General features: G+C 37.8%; 1 protein-coding gene across 7 annotated transcripts in view; it reads right to left on the bottom strand.

Moving 5' to 3' along the window:
- Positions 1-24,092, bottom strand: part of PHKB (phosphorylase kinase regulatory subunit beta) — a 213,425-nt gene that overhangs the window by 73,943 nt on the left and 115,390 nt on the right. For all 7 annotated transcript variants that reach the window (XM_020881709.2, XM_020881707.2, XM_070451354.1 and 4 more), the window contains one exon: positions 8,544-8,638. In XM_020881709.2, the coding sequence (XP_020737368.2) occupies positions 8,544-8,638 (95 nt within the window). The remainder of the gene's footprint in view (positions 1-8,543; positions 8,639-24,092) is intronic.

Here is a 24,092-nt window from a genome sequence, read left to right on the forward strand (position 1 = left end):
CCAGCAGCATCAAAGCCCTGGTGGGCCCACCTAATCTCTGCTTTACAACCAGCGCACTTGATGGGCCAGTATGACCAATAGCATCAGCAAAGAAGCCCCAGTGAACTGTCATGACCCCTGCTCCACAAATTAGGTTTTAGTGGGCAGTCCAATCCATCCATGACAGCAGCAGTGAAGCTCCAAGGACCACCCCAACCCTCTCTCCACAGCTAGCACACCAGCATGGAGTTTTGAGCAGCCGACAGAAGCAGCTTCACATCCGGGACAAAACCACCCAACCCCTGATCCACACCTAGAAACCGGCAAGTGAGCTGATACATCTGAGTTGATGATAACTGCATCAGCTGAGTTAGTTATTTCCTGGCCTTCCACCCAGAGGCATAAGTATACTTAGTCCAAGAGAAATGGAATATTATCTGTAGAAGAACACAAATTTGAATTGGCAAGGGATTTCTCAACAGCTTCCCTTGTGGCTCAGTTGGTAAAGAATTTGCCTGCAATGCAGGAGACCTGGGTTCGATCCCTGGGTTGGGAAGATTCCCTGGAGAAGGGAAAGGCTACCCACTCCAGTATTCTGGCCTGGAGAATTTCATGGACTAGTCCATGGTGTCGCAAATAGTCGGACATGACTGAGCGACTTTCACTTCACTTCACTTCTCAACTGAAACTATGGAGGCCAGAGGAAGTACACAATAATTCTTACTGAATTAAAGAAGACAACCGTCAATCAGCAATCCTGCATATAATGAAAGTATCCTTCAGAAATGAAAGGAAATAGACATTATCAGACAAAGGAAAACTAAGGAATTTGCTAAAAGACCTACTCATAAATACTGTCTACAGAAAGCTGTGCAAACAGAAAGAGAATTACAGAACAAGGCAGGGACATTCAGAAAGCAAAGAACATGCAACGAAACAGTAGAAGCTGAAATAAGCACATGACTTTCTCTAAGGGTTATATTTACATTATTCAGATATTTAGAGTCGGAGGTGAAAATTGATGTGGTTTTGTTTTTAAAAAAAAAAAATTCTGGAAATGGGGAAACTGTGAACTGGTTAATATTCCCAAACATAACACAACTGCATTGTGATATCTTCTGTATTAGTTCACTTTTTACAAAATGCATCTATGTTACTTTCACATGTGGACAAAGGAAGAGACTGTATAAAGCTTGGATTGTAAAGGATTCTGTGTGAGAGGCCAGGGTTTCAGGATGAAGGTTGCACCAAGAGTGGAGGCCTGGGAGTGGGTGAATAGTAGATCAGCAAGTCAGCTGAGACTGTAGTAAAGGGATGGCTGGGAGACATTTGCAGAAATTGCAAGACACAAGTGAAAAACAAAGAAATGAAGTGACTATGTGAGGATATGGAATTTAGACTCTACCCTGTAGGCAGCAGTGTGTCATGGAAGGTTTTCAGGAAATGAGATAAATGAACTCAAACTTTATAAGATCCTGTGTTCTCAAGCACAGAGAGTAAACAGGAGGAGAGATTAAAGACAGACAGAGACTATTAAAACCATGCCATTGAGTAGTAATGAGGTCTGAGTGATACATGGCAGTGGGAATAATTATGAAGAAACAAATGGAGATGCTTCTGTGAAGGCAAAGCCAATACGATAACCACCTGAAAATAAGAGCTACCGGCACAAGAAGGGGTAACCACCTGAAAATAAGAGCTACTGGCACAAGAAGACAATACTTATCCAAGACAGGGACTATGAATACAAAGAAGATAAATTTGGCATCATAAATATTGGGTTTCTTTTTTTTTGTAACTACTTTACTGAGATATAATTGACATACAAAAAGATATACATATTTAATGTATATAATTCAACGAGTCGGAGTTAAGTACACACCCAGAAATGCTGAGTTCTACTACTCGATCTGTGAAGAGACGATCACCAGGTAGTTAAAACTTTAAAGTTTAGATAGCAGGAAAGAGGTCAGGATTAAAGAAATAGATGTAGATATCTGCATAAGTCCACTATTTCCCGTGACATACCTTCCTCTCCCATACACCTTTAAGCACACACAAACATTCAAGTTAAACACTGAGAACTTCCTATATACCAGGTGTCAGGGTACTATGACAGATACTGAAGCTACAGAAATGAATAAAACATGGCCTCTGATCTCTAGGAACTTATATTCTAAAGTCTACAAAGCTTTTCTTGTTATGTTTTCTTTTGGTCAAAATCTCACAATACTATTAAGTGTATCTGCTACTGTTCACAATGCTTTTCTTTCTGCTCCTCTAAAGCTGAAATTAAGATCGCTGGAAGAAATATCAACAATCTCAGATATGCCGATGATACCACTTTAATGGCAAAAAGTGAACAGGAACTAAAGAGCCTCTTGGTGAGGGTGAAAGAGGAGCGTGAAAAAGTCGGCTTAAAACTCAAACAAAAACTAAGATCATCGCACTTGGACCCATTACTTCATGGCAAATAGAAGAGAAAAAGGTGGAAGCAGCGATAGAATTCCTCTTCTTGGACTCTAAAATCACTGCAGATGGTGACTGAAGCCATGAAATTAAAAGGTGATTGCTTCTTGGCAGGAAAGATATGACAAACCTAGACAGCATATTAAAAAGCAAAGACACCACTTTGCTGACAAAGGTCCATATAGTCAAGGCTGTGGTCTTTCGAGTAGTCATGTACAGATGTGAGAGCTGGACCACAAAGAAGGTAGAGCACTGAAGAACTGATGCATTCGAACTGTGGTGCTGGAGAAGACTCTTAAGGGTCCCTTGGACAGCAAGAAGATGAAACCAGTCCATCCTAAGGAAATCAACTCTGAATACTTATTGGAAGGACTGATGCTGAAGCTCCAATATTTTGGCCACCAGATGTGAAGAGCCAACCCACTGAAAAAATGCTGATGCTGGGAAAGATTGAAGGCAGGAGGAGAAGAGGGTAATAGAGAATGAGGTGGTTGGACAGCATCACCGATTGAATGGACATGAATTTGAACAAACTCCAGAAGATGGTAAGGGAAAGGGAACCCTGACAGGCTGCATTCCATGGGGTCACAAAGAGTTGGACATGACTTGGCAACTAAACAACAAAAAAACTTTATTTATATAATGGTATTTTATTCTTCAAGTAAAATCAACAGAAAACAGCGATTTCTAACTAGTGGGAGAGCAATGAGGAGGTTCAACCCAAATGATACCACAGTTTCCCAACCTCAATTTTAATCCCAGCTACAAAAGCAATTCTCTTCTCCTCAAATTAATTTGCTAAGAGTAATGTTGATAAAATCAACAGCTCTCAATTCACTCCTCAATGTTTTGGATTTATAATGTGCCAATAGCCCCACGCATACTTGAAGGAGGGACCTTTCTAAAGTTCTAGCATACTCCCTGCTCTCTGGATTCTGGAAAATTTCCTTCTGCCATAACCTCCTGTGAAGGAATAAGCTGGTCCAGAAGGCCTGGGTTGTCTAAATCCTGAAAATTCCCAAGAAAGGCATGCTTTCAGGATGAGTTTTCTGGCTTCTTATAAGTTTCTGTCAGATAAGAGTGTTTTTGCATGTCAAAGGCCTTGGGCTATACTGTACCAGTTTGTCTAGATAGTTAATGGTAATAATGTGATTTACAGAGAATATCTGCTTCTTCTCTGAGGGGTAACTAGAGCTTAAATAACTGAGGGCAATCATACAGGTGCTACAAGCTTATATGACTGACCCCTAAAATAAAAACCCTGGACACTCAAGTCTGAGCAAAATTTCCTGGTTTGTAATACTTTGCATATGTTGTCACACATCCTCCCTGGGTAATTATGTCTGACATGATTCCACTGGGAGAGAACATTTGGAAGCTTGTGCCCGGTTTTCTCAGACTTGACTTGTGTGTCTTCACTTATTTTATCCATTCTATCCTTTTTTTTTTTTTGGTATTAGGTTGGTGCAAAAGTAATGAAAGAGTTCATTCTTAGGTAGGTTGATAAGGAGTCCAGGGTCCCCAGGGAGGAGGAGGAAGGGCTACAGGCCCTCTAGGAGGAGAAAAGGACAAACTTCTTTTTTTCTACATTCCTTGTCTTAGTCACATAAAACACTTTGTTCTTTAAGCCCAGAGCTAATGATTACACAACAAAACAACTCATTTTGCTCAAGGGTGTGTTTTTCCTTAAATTCTGCACCAATGATATATATAGTTGTTATATATAACAACAGTGTATCCTGCTCTAGGACATGTTTCTCCCTCTTAAGAACCTTCTGACTAATCCTGTTATCTTAAAATCTTTTTTCGGGAGTGGGTATGGTAAGACCCTTACAACCTTAAGACATTCTTCTGATTTATTCTTAATCACCAAATGAAAAAGTATATAGCTCCCTTGCTAAGACTAGTGAGGGGGCGCTCTCTGTCCCCCTTCTGATGTCTATGTCCGACCTGAAGCTAAATCCTCTTCTTTGGAGATCAAGAATCCAACATCAATGCCGTTCACAGTTAAGCTATCAGTAATTGTCATTTTGCATTATTGAAATTTGTCATTTGATATTGGAATACATTCTAAAATAAATGTGGTTATGTTACACATCATGTTAATGTGCATTTCTTGCTTTTTTTTTGTTAATGACATTACTTTCAGCTTATATTTATTTTAGACTAGGGAAATAATTTTAGACAAAAAGCAAATTCAAATGATTTTTTCATTCAAGTTCAAAAGGGGTTGTAAAGCAGTGGACACAACTCATAGTAACTGCTAACAAATGTACAACGCAGTGGAGGTTCAAGAAGTTTTGCAAAGGTGATGAGAGCCTTAAAGATGAGGACCACAGTGGCCATCCATCAGAAGTTCACAATGACAGATTGAGAGGATCATTGAAGCTGATCCTCTTATAACTGTAGGAGAAACTGACCAGTGTTGACCATTCTATAGTCATTTGGCATTTGAAGCAAATTGGAAAGTTAAAAACCTCAATAAGTGGGGGTGCCTCAGGAGCTGACATCAAATCAAAAAAATTGTTGAAGTATGGCCTTCCCTTATTCTGCCCAACAATAATGAACCAACCATTTTTCAATCAGTTTGTGATGTGCAATGAAAAGTGGATTTTATATGACAACCAGCAAAAACCAGCTCAGTGATTGGACCGAGACGAAGCTCCAGAGCACTTCCCAAAGCCAAACTTGCACCAAAAGAAGGTCACGGTCACTGTCTGGTGGTCTGCTGCCCATCTGATCCACTATAGCTTTCTGAATCCCAGTGAAACCAGTACATCTGAGACGTATGCTCAGCAAATTGATGAGATGCACAAAAACTGCAAAGCCTGCAGCCAGTACTGGTCAACAGAAGGGGTCCAATTCTTCTCAACGATAATGCCTGACCACACAGTGCACAACCAATGCTGCAAAACTTGAATGAACTGGGCTAAGAAGTTTTGTCGCATCCACCATATTCACCTGACCTGTCATCAACTGACGACCACTTCTTCAAGCATCTCAACAACGTTTTGGAAGAACTCTTGGAAAGAGTTTGTCGAATCCTGAAGCACAGATTTTTATGCTACAAGAATAGACAAACTTATCTCTCACTGGCAAAAATGTGTTGATTATAATGGTTCCTATTTTGATTAACAAAGATGTATTTGAGCCCAGGTGTAATGATTTAAAATTCACAGTCCAAAACTGCAATTACTTTTTCACCAACCTAATAATAAACTGTAAGTGTAACAGCTTCTGACTCCTGACAGTCCTTCCAGTGAATCACTGGGGCAAAGACTCGTCATGAGGACCCCTAACACAGCTTCCTTTGAAGTCGGAGATGTTTCTCTCTCTCTTCTTTAATAAAATTTCCCAAGATTTAATTTTTTAAACCAGAAAATGGAGAATGATCTCTTGGAGGCTCTTTAGGGGAAATTTAACTACATAAGATTTAATCATTTAAAATGAAATCAAAACACTGGATTCAAACTGTACAGGAGAAACTCTAGCTTTTTTTATATCTCTGCTTCTCATGAGGTGGAACACTTCTTAGATACTCTGGAGAAGAGGCATTTTAAGCCCTTATAATACTTCTACTTTATTAACAGATATTTAATATAAAGAATTAAGCAGACTTTTTATTGGTATATAATTTACATATAGTAAAGGCATAGATGTTAAGTGTATTTGTTGGATAAGTTTTGACACATATATATATACCTCTATAACCACCACCCAGATCAATGGTTAGAATATTTCCACTACCCTAGAAAGATTCATTATACTCCTTTTCAGTCAGCCACTCCCCTTCCCCATTGCAAGATAACCACTGTTCTGACTTTTAATATCTTAGTGTTGCTTGTTCTAGTACTTCCCATAAATGTAATCATGGAGGGAGTATGTACTCTTGCATCTAGGAGATGATTTAACCATATTACTTAAATCAGTAGCTCACAATTTTTTGTTTCTGAGTAGCATTTTGTTGTATGGATATATAATATTTCTTTAACCATTCACCTGTTGTTTAACCATTTGGGTTGTTTTAGTCATGTCTGACTCTGACTCTTTTGTGATCCCATGGACTGTAGCCCACAAGAGTCCTATGTCCATGGGATTTCCTAGGCAAGAATACTGGAGTGGGTTGCCAGGAGATATCTCTTGTTTCTGAGAAATGCCTGAACTTTACTACTCTACATATTTTTCTGACATTTGGCAAGATCAATTCCCCCAGATCAGTTAATTCCAGGATCTGACTTAGTCAATTATGATTGAAAGGCCACTGACACCGGCATTTCAGGTAGAGAGCCATGTCTGACTTTCATATTTCATCAAGCCAAGCTGGCTAGTCCCAACAATGTATATGAGCATGCTATGTCTTGGGTACTGCTTAAATAGCTGAGAAAGTGGCAAAGGCACGTCACTATTTTATATACTACTACAACCAAGCTCCCAGTAGGGTACAGCAGTAACACCTCCCACCAATTTTCTGCTACCAGCCCTTCTTATGATCTCCCTGTCAGAAACTAGAGAACGCTGCACAGATATAATCCCCACTCGGCTGCAAGAGAGAAGCCTCTGTCCTGGCCCTAGAACAAGGCTCTTAGATAGGATGCAGCTCCACGTGGGAGGCATAAATGATTTCCATATAAAAAGTACACCTAGAGTAAATGCTCTATAAGATTCACTCTCACTCAGGTGTACCCTGACTTCTTGAATGGGAGAGACAGTTGCAAGTAGATTGTATATAAAAAAGTACACATAACCCACAGCCCTCATAAGTAGCAGGCATGTAGTAAATATTTTAACTATTCATTATGTTAGCTGTATGCTTTAATGTAATCTGGTTTCTGCCCCCATACCTCAAATCTGTGACCAACAGGTCACTTTATATTCTAAAAAAGACCTTGAGATTTCATCACCCTAGAAGTGGGTCATACACACTATGTAAATGAAACATACTAGTCTTAAAATGGCTCAGAGTCATAGCACTAGGCAATATGAAGTAAAATACATTCCCACTTTCCCATTTCTTCAGGTAAATTGCATGTCTCAAATACATCCAGAATGTACCCTTGTACTGCAGTGAGATGAGTGGTAAATAAAGACAAAGGGTAAATCTCTTCCTTATATGGGAACTAATAGACCAGCATAAAATCTCTATCACACATTAACATAGGCATCTTTATGTTTCTGAGAAAATCTTAACACTTACTTAAAAGTCTCTCACAAAGTTTTTCATCCATAAATCACTCATGGTAACTAGATGGTTTGTTGAGGACCAGCAAAAGAAGCAGAGAAATAGTGTGACAGAACCTACTAATGAGGCTGGCTAGCTTTCCCTTTCTCTCATTAAAACAAGCATTTATGTGTGCATGTTTATGTATTATACATATATTTTTAAAGGAAAAGGAGCATTTTATAATGCTTATTTTGTAAGCATATTTTCTGTTACTGATGATGCTATTCTTATTAAATACATTTTAACTGCTTGGAATCCCAGGCACATACTCAGGTTCATTCCCTTTCTCCTCAGGCAGTTTCAACAATCTACACAACATTTTCAATTTAACAGTCTTCATTACTGGTATCATTTAATACTTGAGGGTATGCTCAAGTCAACATCAATCTTGCTGATCCTGCAAACACTTATTTTGTTGACACAACACAGTCTGAATCTATAGCTATTAATTGTTTAAAAAAAAAATTAACTATTCCTTTCCCTGACATGTCACCAAGTACTAAGATCAGCTCTGTCCCTCACTTAGTCCTATCACAGAGACACGAGCACGGGGTGGCGGTAGGGCATTCATGTAACAGTGCCATGTCATCTGTCCGAATGCTGCCCACACATAAATCTTCTCAGACATTTGATACCTTAAAGTCAACCACTGTGAAGGTGAAAATGTTTACCTGTGAGGCATTTTGTCAGACACATCCGACTCATACTTTCTTATTAACAAATAACCTTTACCACAAGTAAATCTTAACTAACCAGAACAGAGAAATGCCTTGCTCTCAGAAGGAACAATAAAAACCCATTTAGAATAAAATTTATTCTTTAATTAAGCTTTAAATGTCTGGATGAGTCTAAATCATGAAAAAAATCTCTTTACCTGATTGGAAAACCTCATGCTCACATTTCGTTGATTCTGTAGTGGGACAAAACGCTGAACAGGATCAATATCTTTAGGACTAATTAATTCATCAGCTGAAAAAAAAGAAGGGAAATGACTAGATCAATAATGTATCTACACAACACTGTAAACCAACTAGACCTAACAGGTGTTTATAGAACACTCCACTAAACAAGAGCAGAATATATATCCTTCTCAATATGCAAACAACATCTTTCACATACCAGACCATAAAATAAGCTTCAGTAAATATAACAGGATTTAAATCATACAAAGTATATACTTCAACCACAATAGAATGAAGTTAGAAATCAATAACAGAAAGAAGTCTCAGAAATTCACAAACTAAAATTAAACCATACATTCCTAAATAACCAATGGGTTGGAAAAGAAAAGAGAAATTAGGAAAAACTTCCTAATGTACTTTCTGATGATGATTGAAAAAGAAGACACAACATACCAAACTGTAGGGGATTTAGGTAAAGCAATGCTCAAAGGGGAATTCATAGCTATAAATGCATATATTAAAACAGAAGACTCTCAAGTCAATAAGCAATATTTCATATTAAGACAACAGATGAAAAAGAGCTAACTAAGCAAAAGCTCGAAAGAGGAGTATAGTAGATTCTTGAAAAGCTCAAAAGTTGACAAACCAAGAAAAAAAAAAAAAAGACTTAAATTACTTACTCGGGAATGAAACTAGGAACATTACTACTGATCTTAAGGATTCCAAGAGAATATTCTCAAAAAAATGTATGCCAACCTAGATGATATGGGCAAATTCCTAGAAATACACACACTACCAAAACTGATTCAAGGAGGAAAAGGAAATATGAACAGATGTATAACAACTTGTGACTGAAACTTTTCACACAAAAAATGTCCAGGATCATGTGACTTCACTGATGAATTCTACTGAACAGTTAGAAGAATTAAAACCAATCTTTCATAAAATTTTACAAAAACCAGTAGAGGGACACTTTCCAACTCATTCTAAGAGGCCAGTAGTACCCTAAAACAGAAATCAAAGACACCACAAGGAAAGAAAATCACAAATCAAATTTTTTTCTGAATATAGACACAAAACTACTCAACAAAAACACTAGCAAATCAAACCCAGTAACATACAAAAATTATTACATACCATGACCAAATGAGACTTACCCTACAAATCCAAGAATGGCTTAACATCCCTAAATCAGTTATTGCAACTCCCCATATCAACTGAACAAAGGATAAAAAACTACATGACAATCTCAGTAGACATAGAAAATACTTGACAAAATTCAATATCCTTTCATCATGGTAAAAAGCATTCAGCAAACTAGGGATAGACAGGAACTTCCTCAACCTGATAAAAAGGCATCTATGAAAAATCCAACCACTGGTGTCATACTCAATGGTAAAAGAATGCTTTGCCCCAAAGATCAGGAATCAAGACAATGATGTCTGCTCTCGCCACTTCTATTCAACTTTATACTGGAAGTTCTAGTCACAGAAATAAGGCAAGAAAAAGTAACAAAAGGCATCCAGAATGAAAGGTAGAAGCTACAGTAATTAAAACAATGTGGTACTGCCATAAAGATAAGAGATCAGCGGAATAGACAAGAGTCCAGAAATAAACCCTTATATTACAGTCAACTAATTTTTGACAAGGGGGCCAAAACAATTCAGGAAGGAAAGAATAGTTTTGTCCCCATACAAAGTACTAGGAAAGGGAATATACAAAACAAAAGAATGAAATTGGACCTCTTTACACAAACTACAAAAATAAAGACAAATTAGACTAAAAAGTTAAAAGTAAGAGCTAAAGGTATAAAATTGTTAGAAAAAAATATGAGTAAATCTTTGTGACTTTGTATTCGATAAAATTACATCAAAACATATGTAACAAAGAAAAAATGAGATAAACTGGACTTTGTCAAAATTGTAAGCTGTTGTGTCTCAAAGAATACCATCAAGAAAGTAAAATGACAGCCCAAAGAATGGGAGAAAATATCTGAAAACCACATAACTTGTAGGTGACCTGTATTTTGAACATACAAAGAACCCTTCCAACTTAACAATAAAAAGACAAATAACCTAATTTAAAAATGGCTACAGTATCTGAATAGACATCTCTCCAAAGAAGATTTACAGTAAACATACGAAAAGATGCTCTGATAATATTAGTCACTGGGGAAATGCTTATCAACACCACAATGAGGTAATACCTCATACCCATTAGGACAACTAACACCAAAAAAAAAGGACAAGAATAAGGGTTGGGGAGGACACAGAGAAGTTAGAACCCTTATACAGTGCTGGTTGGAAGCCAAAATGGTATACCTACTTCGCAAAAGAGTTTAGAAGTGCTCCAAATGTTAAACATAGAGTTACTATATGACTCAGTAATTCTACCCCTAGGAATCGGGGTAGGAAATGAAAGGGAAATGAAAACATATGTCAAACAATAACTTGTTCATGAAAGTTTATAGCAGCATTATTCACAATAGCCAAAAAGTATAAACAACCCAAATGACCATCAGCTGATGAATGGATACATCAAAAGCTGTCTACCCATACACTGGAATGTTATTCTGCCATAAAAGAACAAAATGTGGGAATTCCCTGGTGGTCCAGTAGTTAGGACTTTGCACTTCCACTTCAGGGGGCACGGGTTTCATCCCTGGTCTGGGAACTAAGATCCTGCATCACGTTGCACGGGCAAAAAGAGGTGGGGGGTGGGGGGTGGGGGAGAAAAAGTGTTACTACATGAATGAAACTTGAAAACAGGATAAGTGAAAAAAGTTTGCAGTAAAGGCCATACATTACATGATTTGTTGTTCATTCACTCAGTCATGTATGACTCTTTGTGACCCCATGGACTGCAGCACGCCAGGCTTTCCTGTCCATCACCATCTCCCGGAGCTGGTTCAAACTCATGTCCATTTAGTTGGTGATGCTGTTGAACCTTCTCATCTTCTGTCATCCTCTTCTCTTCCTGCCTTCAGTCTTCCCAGCATAAGGGTCTTTTCTAATGAGTTGGCTCTTTGCATCAGGGAGCAAAAGTATTGGAGCTTCAAGTCAGTTTAAGTATCAGTCCTTCCAATGAATATTCAGGACTAATTTCCTTGAGAATTGATTAGTTTCATCCCCGTGCAATCCAAGGGACTCTCAAGAGTCTTCTCCAACACCACAGTCAAAAGCATCAATTCTTTGGCACTCAGCCTTTGTTATGCTTCAACCCTCACATCCATAAATGACTACTGGATAAACCATAGCTTTGACTATATAGACCTTTGCTGGCAAAGTAATGTCTCTGATTTTTAATATGCTGTCTAGTTTGGTCATAGCTTTTCTTCCAAGGAGCAAGCGTCTTTTAATTTCATGGCTGCAGTCATCATCTACAGTGATTCTGGAGACCAAGAAAATAAAGTCACTGTTTCCATTGTTTCCCCATCTATTTGCCATGAAGTGATGGGACCGGATGCATGATCTTTATGTTTTTTGAATATTGAGTTTTAAGCCATTTTTTCACTCTCCTCTTTCACTTTCATCAGAAGGTTCTTTAGATCCTTTGTGCTTTCTGCCTTAAGGGTGATGTTATCTGCATATCTGAGGTTATTGACATTTTGCCTGGCAATCTTGATTCCAGCTTGTACTTCATCCAGCTCAGCATTTCACATGATGTGCTCTGCATATAAATTAAATAATCATGGTGACAATATAGAACCTTGACGTAGTCCTTTCCTAATTTGGAACCAGTCCGTTGTTCCATGTCTGGTTCTAACTGTTGCTCCTTGACCTGCATACAGGTTTCTCAGGATGCAGGTAAGGTGGTCTGGTATTTCCATCTCTTATAGAATTTTCCACAGTCTGTTGTGAGCCACACAAAGGCTTTAACATACACAATGAAGCAGTAGTAAATGTTTTTCTGGAATTCCCTTGCTTTTTCTATGATCCAACGGATGTTGGCAATTTGATCTCTGGTTCCTCTGCCTTTTCTAAAACCAGTTTGAACATCTGGAAGTGCTCAGTTCACTTACTGTTGAAGCCTGGCTTAGAGAATTTTGAGCATTACTTTGCTAACATGTGAGATGAGTGCAGTTGTTTGAACATTCTTTGGCATTGTCTTTCTTCAGGATTGGAATGAAAACTGACCTTTACCAGTCCTGTTGCTGAGTTTTCTAAATTTCTCACATACTGAGAGTGCACAGCATCATCTTTTAGGATTTGAAATAGCTCAGCTGGAATTCCAACAACTCCACTAGCTTTGTTTGTAGTGATGCTTCCTAAGGCCCACTTGACTTCGCACTCCAAGAAGTCTGGCTCTAGGTGAGTGATCACATCATTGTGGTTATCTGGGTCATGAAGATTTTTTTGTATAGTTCTTCTGTGTGTTCTTAACAGCTCTTCTTAATCTCTTATGCTTCTGTTAGGTTCATACTGCTTCTGTCCTTTATTGTGCCCTCTTTGCATGAAATGTTCCCTTGGTATCTCTAATTTTTCTGAAGAGATCTCTACTCTTTCCCATTCTATTGTTTTCCTCTATTGCTTTGCACTGTTCACTCAGGAAGGCTTTCTTACCTCTCCTTGCTATTTTTTGGAACCCTGCATTCAGATGGGTATATCTTTCCTTTTCTCCTTTGCCTTTCACTTCTCTTCTTTTCTCATCTATGTGTAAGGCCTCCTCAGACAACCATTTTGTTTTTTTGCATTTCTTTTTCTTGGGGATGGTTTTGATCCAACACCTCCTATACAATGTTAGGAACCTCCATCCATAGTTCTTCAGGCACTCTATCAGGTCTAACCCCTTGAATCTATTTGTCACTTCCACTGTATAACTTACGGGACTTGATTTGGGTCATACCTGAATGGCCTAGTGGTTTTCCCTACTTTCTTCAGTTTCAGTCTGAATTTTGCAATAAGGAGTTCATGATCTGAGCCACAGCCAGCTCCCAGTCTTGTTTTTGCTGACTGTATAGAGCTTCTCCACCTTTGGCTGCAAAGAATATAATCACCCTGATTTCGCTTTTGACCATGGAGTGATGTCCATGTGTAGAATAGTCTCTTGTGTTGTTGAAAGAGGGTTTTGCTATGACCAGTGTGGTCTCTTGGCAAAACTCTGTTAGCTTTCGCTCTGCTTCATTTTGCACTCCAAGACCAAACTTGTCTGTTATTCCAGGTATCTCTTGACCGCCTACTTCTGCAATCCAGTCCCTTATGATGAAAAGGACATCTTTTTTTGGTGTTAATTCTACAAGTCTTATAGGTCCTTCATAGAACTGTTTAACTTCAGCTTCTTCAACATTAGTGGTTGGGGCATAGACTTGGATTACTGTGATACTGAATGGTTTGCCTTGGAAATTAACAGAGATTATTCTGTCATTTTTGAGATTGCACCCAAGTACTACATTTTGGACTCTTTTGTTGACTATGAGGGCTACTCCATTTCTTTTAAGGGATTATTGCCCACAGTAGTAGATATAATTGTCCTCTTAATTAAATTCACCCATTCTGGTCCAATTTAGTTCACTGATTCCTAAAATGTCAAGGTTCACTCCTGCCATCTCCTGTTTGACCAGTTCCAATTTACCTTGATTCACAGACCTAACGTTCCAGATTCGTATGCAATATTGTTCTTTATGGCATCAGACTTTACTTCCCTAGTAGCTCAGCTGGTAAAGAATATGCCTGCCATGCAGGAGACCCCAGTTTGATTCCTGGGTCAGGCAGATCTGCTGGAGAAGGAATAGGCTACCCACTCCAGTATTCTTGGGCTTCCCTGTGGCTCAGTTGGTAAAGAATCTGGCTGCAATGTGGGAGATCTGGGTTCTGTCCCTAGGTTGGGAAGACACCCTGGAGAAGGGAATGGCTAGCCACTCCAGTATTCTGGCCTGGAGAATTCCAAGGACTATAGAGTCCATAGGGTCGCAAAGAGATGGACATGACTGAGCAACTTTCACTTCACTTCACATGGCATTAGACTGTACTTTCACAACCAGACTCATCCACAACTGTGCACTGTTTCCACTTTGGCTCAGCCTCTTCATTCCTTCTGGAGTTATTTCTCCAGTCTTCTCCAGTAGCATATTGGCCACCTACTGACCTGGGGAGTTCATCTTTCAGTGTCATATCTCTTTGCCTTTTCATACTGTTCATTGGGTTCTCAAGGCAAGAATGCTGAAGTGGTCTGCCATTCCCTTCTCCATTGGACCACATTTGTCAGAACTCTTTGCCATGACTTGTCCAGCTTGGGTGGCCCAACACTGCATGGCTCATAGTTTCAATCAATTAGACAAGGCTGTGATCCATGTGATCAGTTTGGTTAGTTTATTATATGACTTATCATATGATTTGAGGTATATCTAAAATGTCCAGAATAGGCAAATCTATAAAGTAGACTAATGATTGTCTAATGCTGGTGGAAGGTTGAAATGATTAAAGGTATGTGGGGAGTGATTGATAAAGGGTATAGGTTTTTTAGTGAGGGGTGATGAAAATATTCTAAAATTGATTGTAGTTATGGTTGCACCCCATCTCCTACCCCAGCTGGCTCTGATGGTAAAGAACCTGCCTGCCAATGCAGGAGACAGAAGAGACTTGGGTTCGATCCCTGGGTTGGGAAGATCCCTTGGAGGAGGAAATGGCAACACACTCCAGTACCTTTGCCTGGGGAATCCCAGGAACAGAGGAGCCTGAAAGTGAAAGTGAAAGTCGTTCAGTCCTGTCCGACTCTTTTTGACCCCATGGACTAATACGGTCCACGGAATTCTCCAGGCCAGAACACTGAAGTGGGTGGCCTTTCCCTTTCAGGGTATCTTCCCAACCCAGAGATAAAAACCAGGTCTCCCACATTGCAGGTGTATTCTTTACCAGCTGAGCCACAAGAGAAGCCCAAAAATACTGGAGTGGGTAGCAAAGAGTCGAACAGACTGCAGCAACTTAGCATGCACGGTTGCACAACCCTATGGATATGCTAAACACAAGTGAAATGTAAACTTTAAATAGGTGAAATGATTTGTAATTTTAACTCAGTAAAGTTGTTCTAAAAATCATCATTTGAAGTCTCAGGAAGAAAACTAGATCTTTGAGGGAAGACAATGTTTCCTAACACTAAATTCTAAAAGCTGTTTCTGAGATGGAGCATGTTTTAGGGGGCACTGACCAGCAGGAGGGCAATGTCTTCAACAGCTGTTACACTATAAATATGGAAGCCCTTCTCATGTTTCAGTTCCTTGTGGTAACTCTGGATAAAATACAAAGACACAACAAGGAAGACAATGTTATGTGTTTGGGAGGGGTGGGTGAGAAGGAGGCACCAAGTCAGTGTTCTCTGCTGTTTTCTGCTATAATGTACCTCAGAGAGACGCACTGACACCTGAGGCTCTCTGCAGCATGGATTCTCCGAGGGCCTGGAGGTGACTATGCTGGGAAGGAGCAGTGTGGGGTGGGGGGGATCCTCAAATTTAATTCTGAACAACCTCTTTGGTGTGCAAGTTATCAGTATTTATGCAAATTTAAAGCAAGCATACTCTCTGACCCAGCAATTAGCATATCTTAAAGTTTCTGTTATGCTCAGACATGTGAAAGTTAACTGAATAATAAATCAAAAAAAAAAGAATCCAACTTCTCCTAAAATGAGTCAGTAGAGGTATTTATTTTTACTGCAATAAAGCTATGAAAATGTGCTCATTTCATTTTGATCTTCAGCTCTATGTTGATTATATAAAAACAAGTTGTCAGGTGGTAACCTGGATGGCAGGGGGGTTTGGGGGAGAAGGGATACATGTATATGTATGGCTGAGTCCCTTTGCTGTTCTCCTGAAACTATCACAACACTGTTAATCGGCTATACCCCAATAAGAAGTAAAAAGATAAAATAAAATAAAAACAGGGCTGAGTTTTATACATATTTATCCAAGCATAATATTTACTTGAAAAAATTACAGCCCATCTATCATAGCTTTTTAGGTACTGCTTTTAGGCAGTGAATAGTTCTGAAAAACAGAAGGGAGTCAACCCCAAAAATGAGAGTAAATTCTTTGCAGCTTTGGGACTGTTTCTCAGTGTATTTCTATCCTGGGGTAATTTCAGGGCACATGTACAATGTTATCTAATAGACAAAACAAAGGTGCCTTTAGAAACTCTTGGAAGATATTTTCCGTAGTGATAAAAATGAAAGTAGAATACTGAGAAAAGGAGGAGAAACCGCAGCAGGACAGTCACAGGAGCCGGCACAGCCACTGCTGCCTCTGCAACGGCGCCCAGAGCGTCATTCTGTGCTTCCTCCCCTCCTGCACTGTTCAAGCCTTCCACATACATTAATCCTCAATATGCCCTTATCTTACAGATGGCAACACAGAGGCATTGAGGGGTTAAGCAACTGGCACACGGCTAGAAAACGACAGAATTTAGATTCAAACATAATAGTCTCTTCAGTCTCCTGACCACTTATTAATCTTGCCTTTTAAGAACACTGATATTCTATACGATGGGAAAGATAACCAAGAGGTGGAAACAATAAACAATTTAGGCCTTGATATGTCATCCTTTTCCTGCCCCAATCAGGAAGTGTATTATAGGATATTCTCTCTCTCTGAAAAAAACATGCTTTTGCAATTTAAACCAAGTCAACATGGGCTTGACTATGGCAAATATTGGCATGTAATTTCAATTTATTAATATTAGTTTAGTTTATGATGCAGGGTTGATTAATACAGTGATATTCTAAATAGTAGCATATTATTTCCTCTTCTTATTTGTCTGATCACTGAGATGTGAAAAAATTTTCATTACCAACAAGCATTTTACATAATTAATGTTTCACTGTCATTCTATAGAAATGAATTGTACCTTTATTATTTTGTTATTTATAAATGATGACAGATAAATTAAGAAATATTATATCCTTGGAAAGCATAAGTGCTAATTTATTAACAGTGATATGAATCAAATAGACAACCAAATCTTGAAAAGCTTATTTCTTTGCATTTCCTTCTCATTTCCCTTTTTGTACTATACCTGTGTATCTAGCTTCATGTACCAATTTATACCACCTGTTCATCTGTAACCCACAGGCTGTATGATTCTTATTCATGTCTACACCACACTACCTAGCATAGCACTGGCATCTGGTAGGCGCTCAAGAGACTTATTAAACAAAATAATAAATTGGTGGGTTAACAAATCTGGATACATTAATTGCCATAATCATTAATTTCCACATGGTAAAAGTGATAAATACCTTAAAAGATCAAGTTAAAAGTCATTCCTCCCCACCCTACTGCATTGATTTTTATCATTCGGGAGGCAAAAACAGCTTCTCATTGCTCCAACTATGGCACTGGTTTTCTGCTGAGATCCCTGAAAGAACTCACACCTGCCCAACTACAGGACATTAAAAAAAAAAAAAGAAGGATAAAAGAGCCATGCCTTTTACATTTCACAATACAGTACCAAATCTCACAGAATCAAGTATTTCTATTAGTATAAATAGGGACAGCTGTTTTTAAACCTTTAGAAGACAGATTAGGTTCATTAATATCTGCATTTCTATACACAGAAAAGCTTTATGAAATATACCCTTGGTTTATTTCAAACAATAATTGTTGAGGATAAAAAGAAAAAAATCCTTAGCTGCAGTGATACATATTAGCAATTCATATATTAAGAAATGAGCTATGAAAAAAAAGAAAATGCAGATCCTCAATCTTATTACACATTATACCAAAAAATCCCCAATTTATATAATGTTCTTAACTCAATTAACAGGGATCTAATACATAAACATTTTAAATTTACTTCATCAAAAAACAGCACAAGTTGGGGACTTCCCTGATGGTCCAGTGGCTAAGACTCCAAGCTCCCAATGCAGGGGGCCTGGATTTGATCTCTGGCCATGGACAGAGGAGCCTGGCGGGCTACAGTCCGTGGGGTTGCAAAGAGTCGGACCCAACGAAGAGACTAAGCACAGCACAGGGAACTAGATGTCAAACACTGCAACTAAGACCCAGTGCAGCCCACTCAATAAATAAATAGGTAAATAAATACATCTTAAAGCAACAACAGCAGCAGCGCAGGCAAAGTTTAAGGGCAAACTAGGAAAATACTGAGAGGTTAAGTGTACCTAATATGTAAAATATTCACACAGACTGATGATAAACACTATAAAACCAAAGTTAAGTGAGCAAAGTAAATAACTAGGTAACTCAGAGGACCCAGAAATGACTGAGAAATGTTTCTAACCGTCAGCATGCAAATAAAAACAGTATACAAATCAGTATCTTAATATGCTCGTAAAAGTTTTACTTTTAATGAGCACACTTCATGCCACAAAGGTTATATGTGACACATCACCGTGGAGACTTCTCCATAAATCAACAGTTTGTCGGTCATGGGCTGCATAACCTTGGGAGAGTTGCTAAATTCTCCTGAGCTTCAGTTACAGCATATAATACCCATCTCATCGAGAAGATAGGAGGATTACTTAGGATAATACTTGTAAAGGTAAGAGCATAGACTATGACAGATTTTAAGGCAGGTATTATTTCAGGGCAACAGTCTGACAATATATACATAGAGTCTTCTCAGGCTTGAGGCATCACTGGCATCATGTTCAATTTTACTAATATATTCAGGGGTAGGATCAAAAACTTGTATACAATTTTTCTAACTCTAGTAGCAATTCAAGTAAAAATTTTAGTTTTAAGAAAGTCGTGGAAGAAAAATCTTTCAAAGTGCAACTTTGCTTTTTTTTAAAGCAAAACTCTATTACATGTACTTTCAAGATGTTAGTGATGCCTACTGCACAGAAATCCTACGTTAGGTCACTAGCAAAATCACATGCATACCATAAAAAAGATAACAAAAGTGCTAAGAAATTGATGTCTTTCTGCTTGAAGTTTCCTGGAGGGTGATAGATGGAAAAGCTCTGGAAAAGCTCTTAGCAACCACAATGTAGAAATAAACCTGAATTTTTTTTATCTCTTTAACTTTATCACTAACAAAACCGTGGGTTACACTGAGCAAGGTGTCAACTGTATTTGAATTTCAATAGACCAATGAAAATCAAGACCTCAGTTTCTTAGGTCCACACGCACACTAGGGGGCACTTGATCACTGACTTGAAACAGATTTCCAGGGTCAATCAGTGGTTTTTACATTTGAGGTCAATTGGTCAAGAAATGTCATGAATAAAATCAAATACAAATGGACTTGTCTTAGTTACAGATATTGGGATTAGACTAAGCAGCATATCAGAATATCTAACCTGCCCTCAGAGAGACAGAAATATTTCCTAGGTTGTCACATTTGATTCTGGTTGTAAAGCTACTGTGTATCAATCACAATGACCAGCAGGGAGAAGGCCTCTATAAATATCAGCTGGTTCACTGAGGAGATGAATGGTTAAGTAGCATCTCAGGATACATTTTCTTCTTGTGATGTTCTGTGACTATCAGAGTACCTATAAAGAGAGCCCATATGCATCCTTAGTTTCCTGTTTAACAATAACTATGAAACATATTTTCACAAGTACTATTTTCCAAATGGTGGCTGAAAGGGGGAAGGAGGGTAGAAAGGGCAGGAAGTAGAAGAATCATTTAAGTATGCATTTGTCCCACAGTAAATGCTTCAGTATATTTTCTCATCAATCCTTAAGACAAAGAAACTGATGATCAAGAAGATAAGAAAATTCAAGACACTTAAGCAGTAAGTGGTAGAACTTCTTTCCAAATCTTAAACTGTCTAGTTCCTAAGTTCATGGCCCCCAAACTCTTGATCTTGATCTTTCCACTACAGTCCAAGAAAAACATAAAGAAAAGGAAATAAGGAAGTGAAACTAAGGGAAGGAAGAAGTGGATGAAAAACATAGTAATGTCAGAGAAATAATCAGTATCACATGGTTAAAAGTTTGGTGGGCATTACAAATCACTTAAAGTATAGTTTCTACTGGAAAATAAATTGAGTTCCCAAGAAATGACTTACTAAAGAACTTTAGGAACCCAAGAATTAAAGTTTGGGAACTTCATATGCACATAACATCTTATATATTTTAAAATACTGCTTTGTCTATTTCATCATTTTAAAAGTCTCTTGTTAACACTTCCAGGAAATTAAATTAACATCCATCCTCAAAAGAAAAGAAAATCCTTTGTGAAATTCAAAAAAATTTTCACTCAACTGAACATTCTAGGATTTTGCATGCATTGCAGAAAAAGCAATATTAATTAAAAAGCTCAGTAATTCAAGTATAATCAAAGAACATGCCTGTTTTAACTCTTGATTTTTATTAATGTTTTCAAAGCATCTATCCTAAAAAATTCTTCTGTTCACCTATCTTAATTTACAAAGTATGTAAAAGCTCTAATCTTTATGATTTGGGATCTTACAGTAGTACCTAAATGAGGTCACCACTATGAATGTCAGATGTAAAGGGTAAAAAAAGTTGCATATATAGTAGTCCCCTAATCTACAGTTTCACTTTCTGCAGTTTCAGTTACCTGTGGTCAATCACAGTCCAAAAATAATAAATGCAAAATTCCAGAAATAAACAATTCATAGGGCTTCCCTACCCAGGTGACACTAGTGGTAAAGAACCTGTCTGCCAATGCAGGAGAGTTAAGAGATGCAGGTCCCATCTCTAGGTCGGGAAGATCATGGTGGAGGGCATGGCAACCCACTCCCCGGAGAATCCCATGGACAGAGGAGCCTGGTGGACTATGGTCCAAAGGGTCGCACACAGTAGCTGGACACGACTGAAACAACTTAGCATGCATGTGCACAGACAATGTTTAAATCCCGTGCCTATGTCCTGAATAGAATGATAAAATCTAGGGCAGTCCTTCTCCTACCTGGTAACCCCAGTCATCCCAAGATCTCCAATTATGGACATGGTCTGCTCCTGACATTGGACCATCAACATTGTCAAGGCTCCATGATCCAGGATTTCCAGAAGCAGATGATCCTACTTCTGACATCTCCTCAAAAGGTCAAGAGAAAACTAATGCTATCACAAGGCCTACATCATTCACCTCACCTCATTTCATCAGGTAGGCACTTTATCATCTCACATTATCACAAGAAGAGGTGTTAGTACAGTATAATAAGGTTTTTTTTCTTTGAGGGAGACCACATTCCACAACTTTTATTGCAGTATACTATTAAAAATTATTAAATTATAAAATTATTCTTTTTTATCATTAGCTATTGTTGCTAACCTCTTACTATGCTTAATTTATAAATTGTACTTTATCATAGCTATGTATGCATAAGAAAAAACATAGTACATATAGGATTTGGTACTATCCATGGTTTCAGGCATTCACAGGGGGGTGGGTCATAGAATGTATACTCGTGGATAAGGGGAGAGGGGCTATTATTTATTAAAAACACAAGCTCAAGTCTGGAGGTCAGGCTTTTTTCCAAAGCTAAACAACTGATATGCTAGTTTCTCTTAAAAAAAAATATTGAATAAGAAAATATATTAAAGTTAAATAATGGTTTTGGGAAAGTTTAAAAGTTATCATTAACTGTATGTTATCTTACATTACTCTAGTTTGACCTCAAAAAGATTTCAATCTAAAGATCATGATTTTCAAATGACTTTTATGTGATAAATACTAAGGTTATTTATGCAAAAAACTCAAAAAATTACATGGCTTTCTACAGACTCACATGAACATTTTATAAACTTTCAAATGCAAACAAAAATTAAAGGTATAACTAATGATCATTTTATTCTAAGACAAGTCAAATGTTATATCTGAAATAACATTTTATTTGGTTTAAAATAACATGTCTGTGGTTTATTTACCTATTTCACAGCAAACATTGATTTTCTAAAAGTCTAAATTTTCTAAAGATAAAAAAATTACTGTAATAATTAACTATTTTCTAAGAACACAGTGGGTAGTTCAGGTCTTGGGCCAAGAAATAGCATACTGAGTCTTTCTGCTCTAACAGTGAAATAAAAGTCACATAGCTTTGTTGTATATTATTCATTAGGGTATGTGTGTGTAAGTTGCTTAGTCATGTCCAACTCTTTGCAACCCCATAGACTGTAGCCCACCAGGCCCCTCCGTCCGTGGGATTCTCTGGGCAAGAACAGTGGAGTGGGTTGCCATTTCCCTCTCCAAAAGGAACCATAGAAAGAAAGAAAGTGAAGTTGCTCAGTTGTGTCTGACTCTTTGCAACCCCATGGACTGTAGCCTACCAGGCTCCTCCATCCATGGAATTTTCCAGGCAAGAGTACTAGAGTGGGTTGCCATTTCCTTCTCCATCATTAAGGTATACATAGAGCAAAACATTAAATTTCACCTGAATTAATGAAAGCCATATATTATAGAATATTTTTAGAGGTTTATGTTGTATTATTTCCATATAATTCCAATTAACTGCCCACAAAATATTGTTAAGCAGATATCCAACTGAGGGTCCTTTAATGAATAAATAAGACTTTGTTAGTAAATGTGGTGGCTGGAATCTTAACATCCATAGAAACTGGATGGTTCTTAGTGAGGGTGCAGGGAGGGGCAAGAATACAACAGTCAAGAGCAACTAAATGATTCAATCTTCCAAGATCTTTTTCATTTTATCAGTGAGTTGTTAACCAGATGACACACAGCTAGGCCAAAGTGCTAATTAATATGCAGCATCTCTTTTTCTTTTTTTTAAGCAGGAGATAAGAATATGGATGTGTAGCTTGCAACACACCTTTTGCAGGTTCTCTACTGCCTTTTTAGAAGTACAGCAGGAAAAAGAGAAACTGACTATTTCTTTAAAGATTTTCTTATTCAAAATGGTCATGAAACAGAGATGAAGGCATGACCTGGACTATTTCTGTTCACTCTGATCTTAACAGAAGAAAATGCTATCTCCATTCAAAACCTGTCTACATTTAATACATTTATTTTGGAGTAACAAAAGTCCAATTTTTTTTACTGATTGATATTTTCAATCCTCTTTATTTTTAAAGCTCAATCTGCTTATGTAGAGTATGGTCAATTCTGTATTCCCAATTAATTAGCCTTCTTACTTTTATCCTGAGAGCTTGCTCAAATAGCAATCTTTCTAGCTGTATCAATCCCAGGCTGGATATATAGCAAAAAGCAGGATGAAGGCAGTTTAGATCTCAAATTATAGCCCAGGTACCAGTTTTCAGTCTCATACTCACAGGAAAATTTCATCATGCTCACTTGTAATTTCCAAACATAGTATACAGAAACTTATGATTCTGATGTTAAAATTCTTGTCTTAGGTTTACTATTCCTCTTCCAAAATATGTTTTATGTAGCTTAGGCTTCTTTGTATTCATGATAATAAGATGGAAATAAAATTCTAACTAGAGATAACCTTAGCAACTTGACTTGATTCTAAGAAAACTACTTCATGTATAGATTTTTTTCTTTCAGAAACTCAAAAGCAAAATCTGTATAAATAATATCAATTCCTTATCAAAGAACTGTTCCTTTAGAGAAGAACATTTTTCAATAGGCTCTTAAATTAGCATTAAGTAAATATGGAAACCCAGAAAATAGAGTTAGG

The sequence above is a fragment of the Odocoileus virginianus genome, chromosome 20 (assembly GCF_023699985.2).
Source record: "Odocoileus virginianus isolate 20LAN1187 ecotype Illinois chromosome 20, Ovbor_1.2, whole genome shotgun sequence".
Taxonomy (NCBI): Eukaryota; Metazoa; Chordata; class Mammalia; order Artiodactyla; family Cervidae; genus Odocoileus; species Odocoileus virginianus.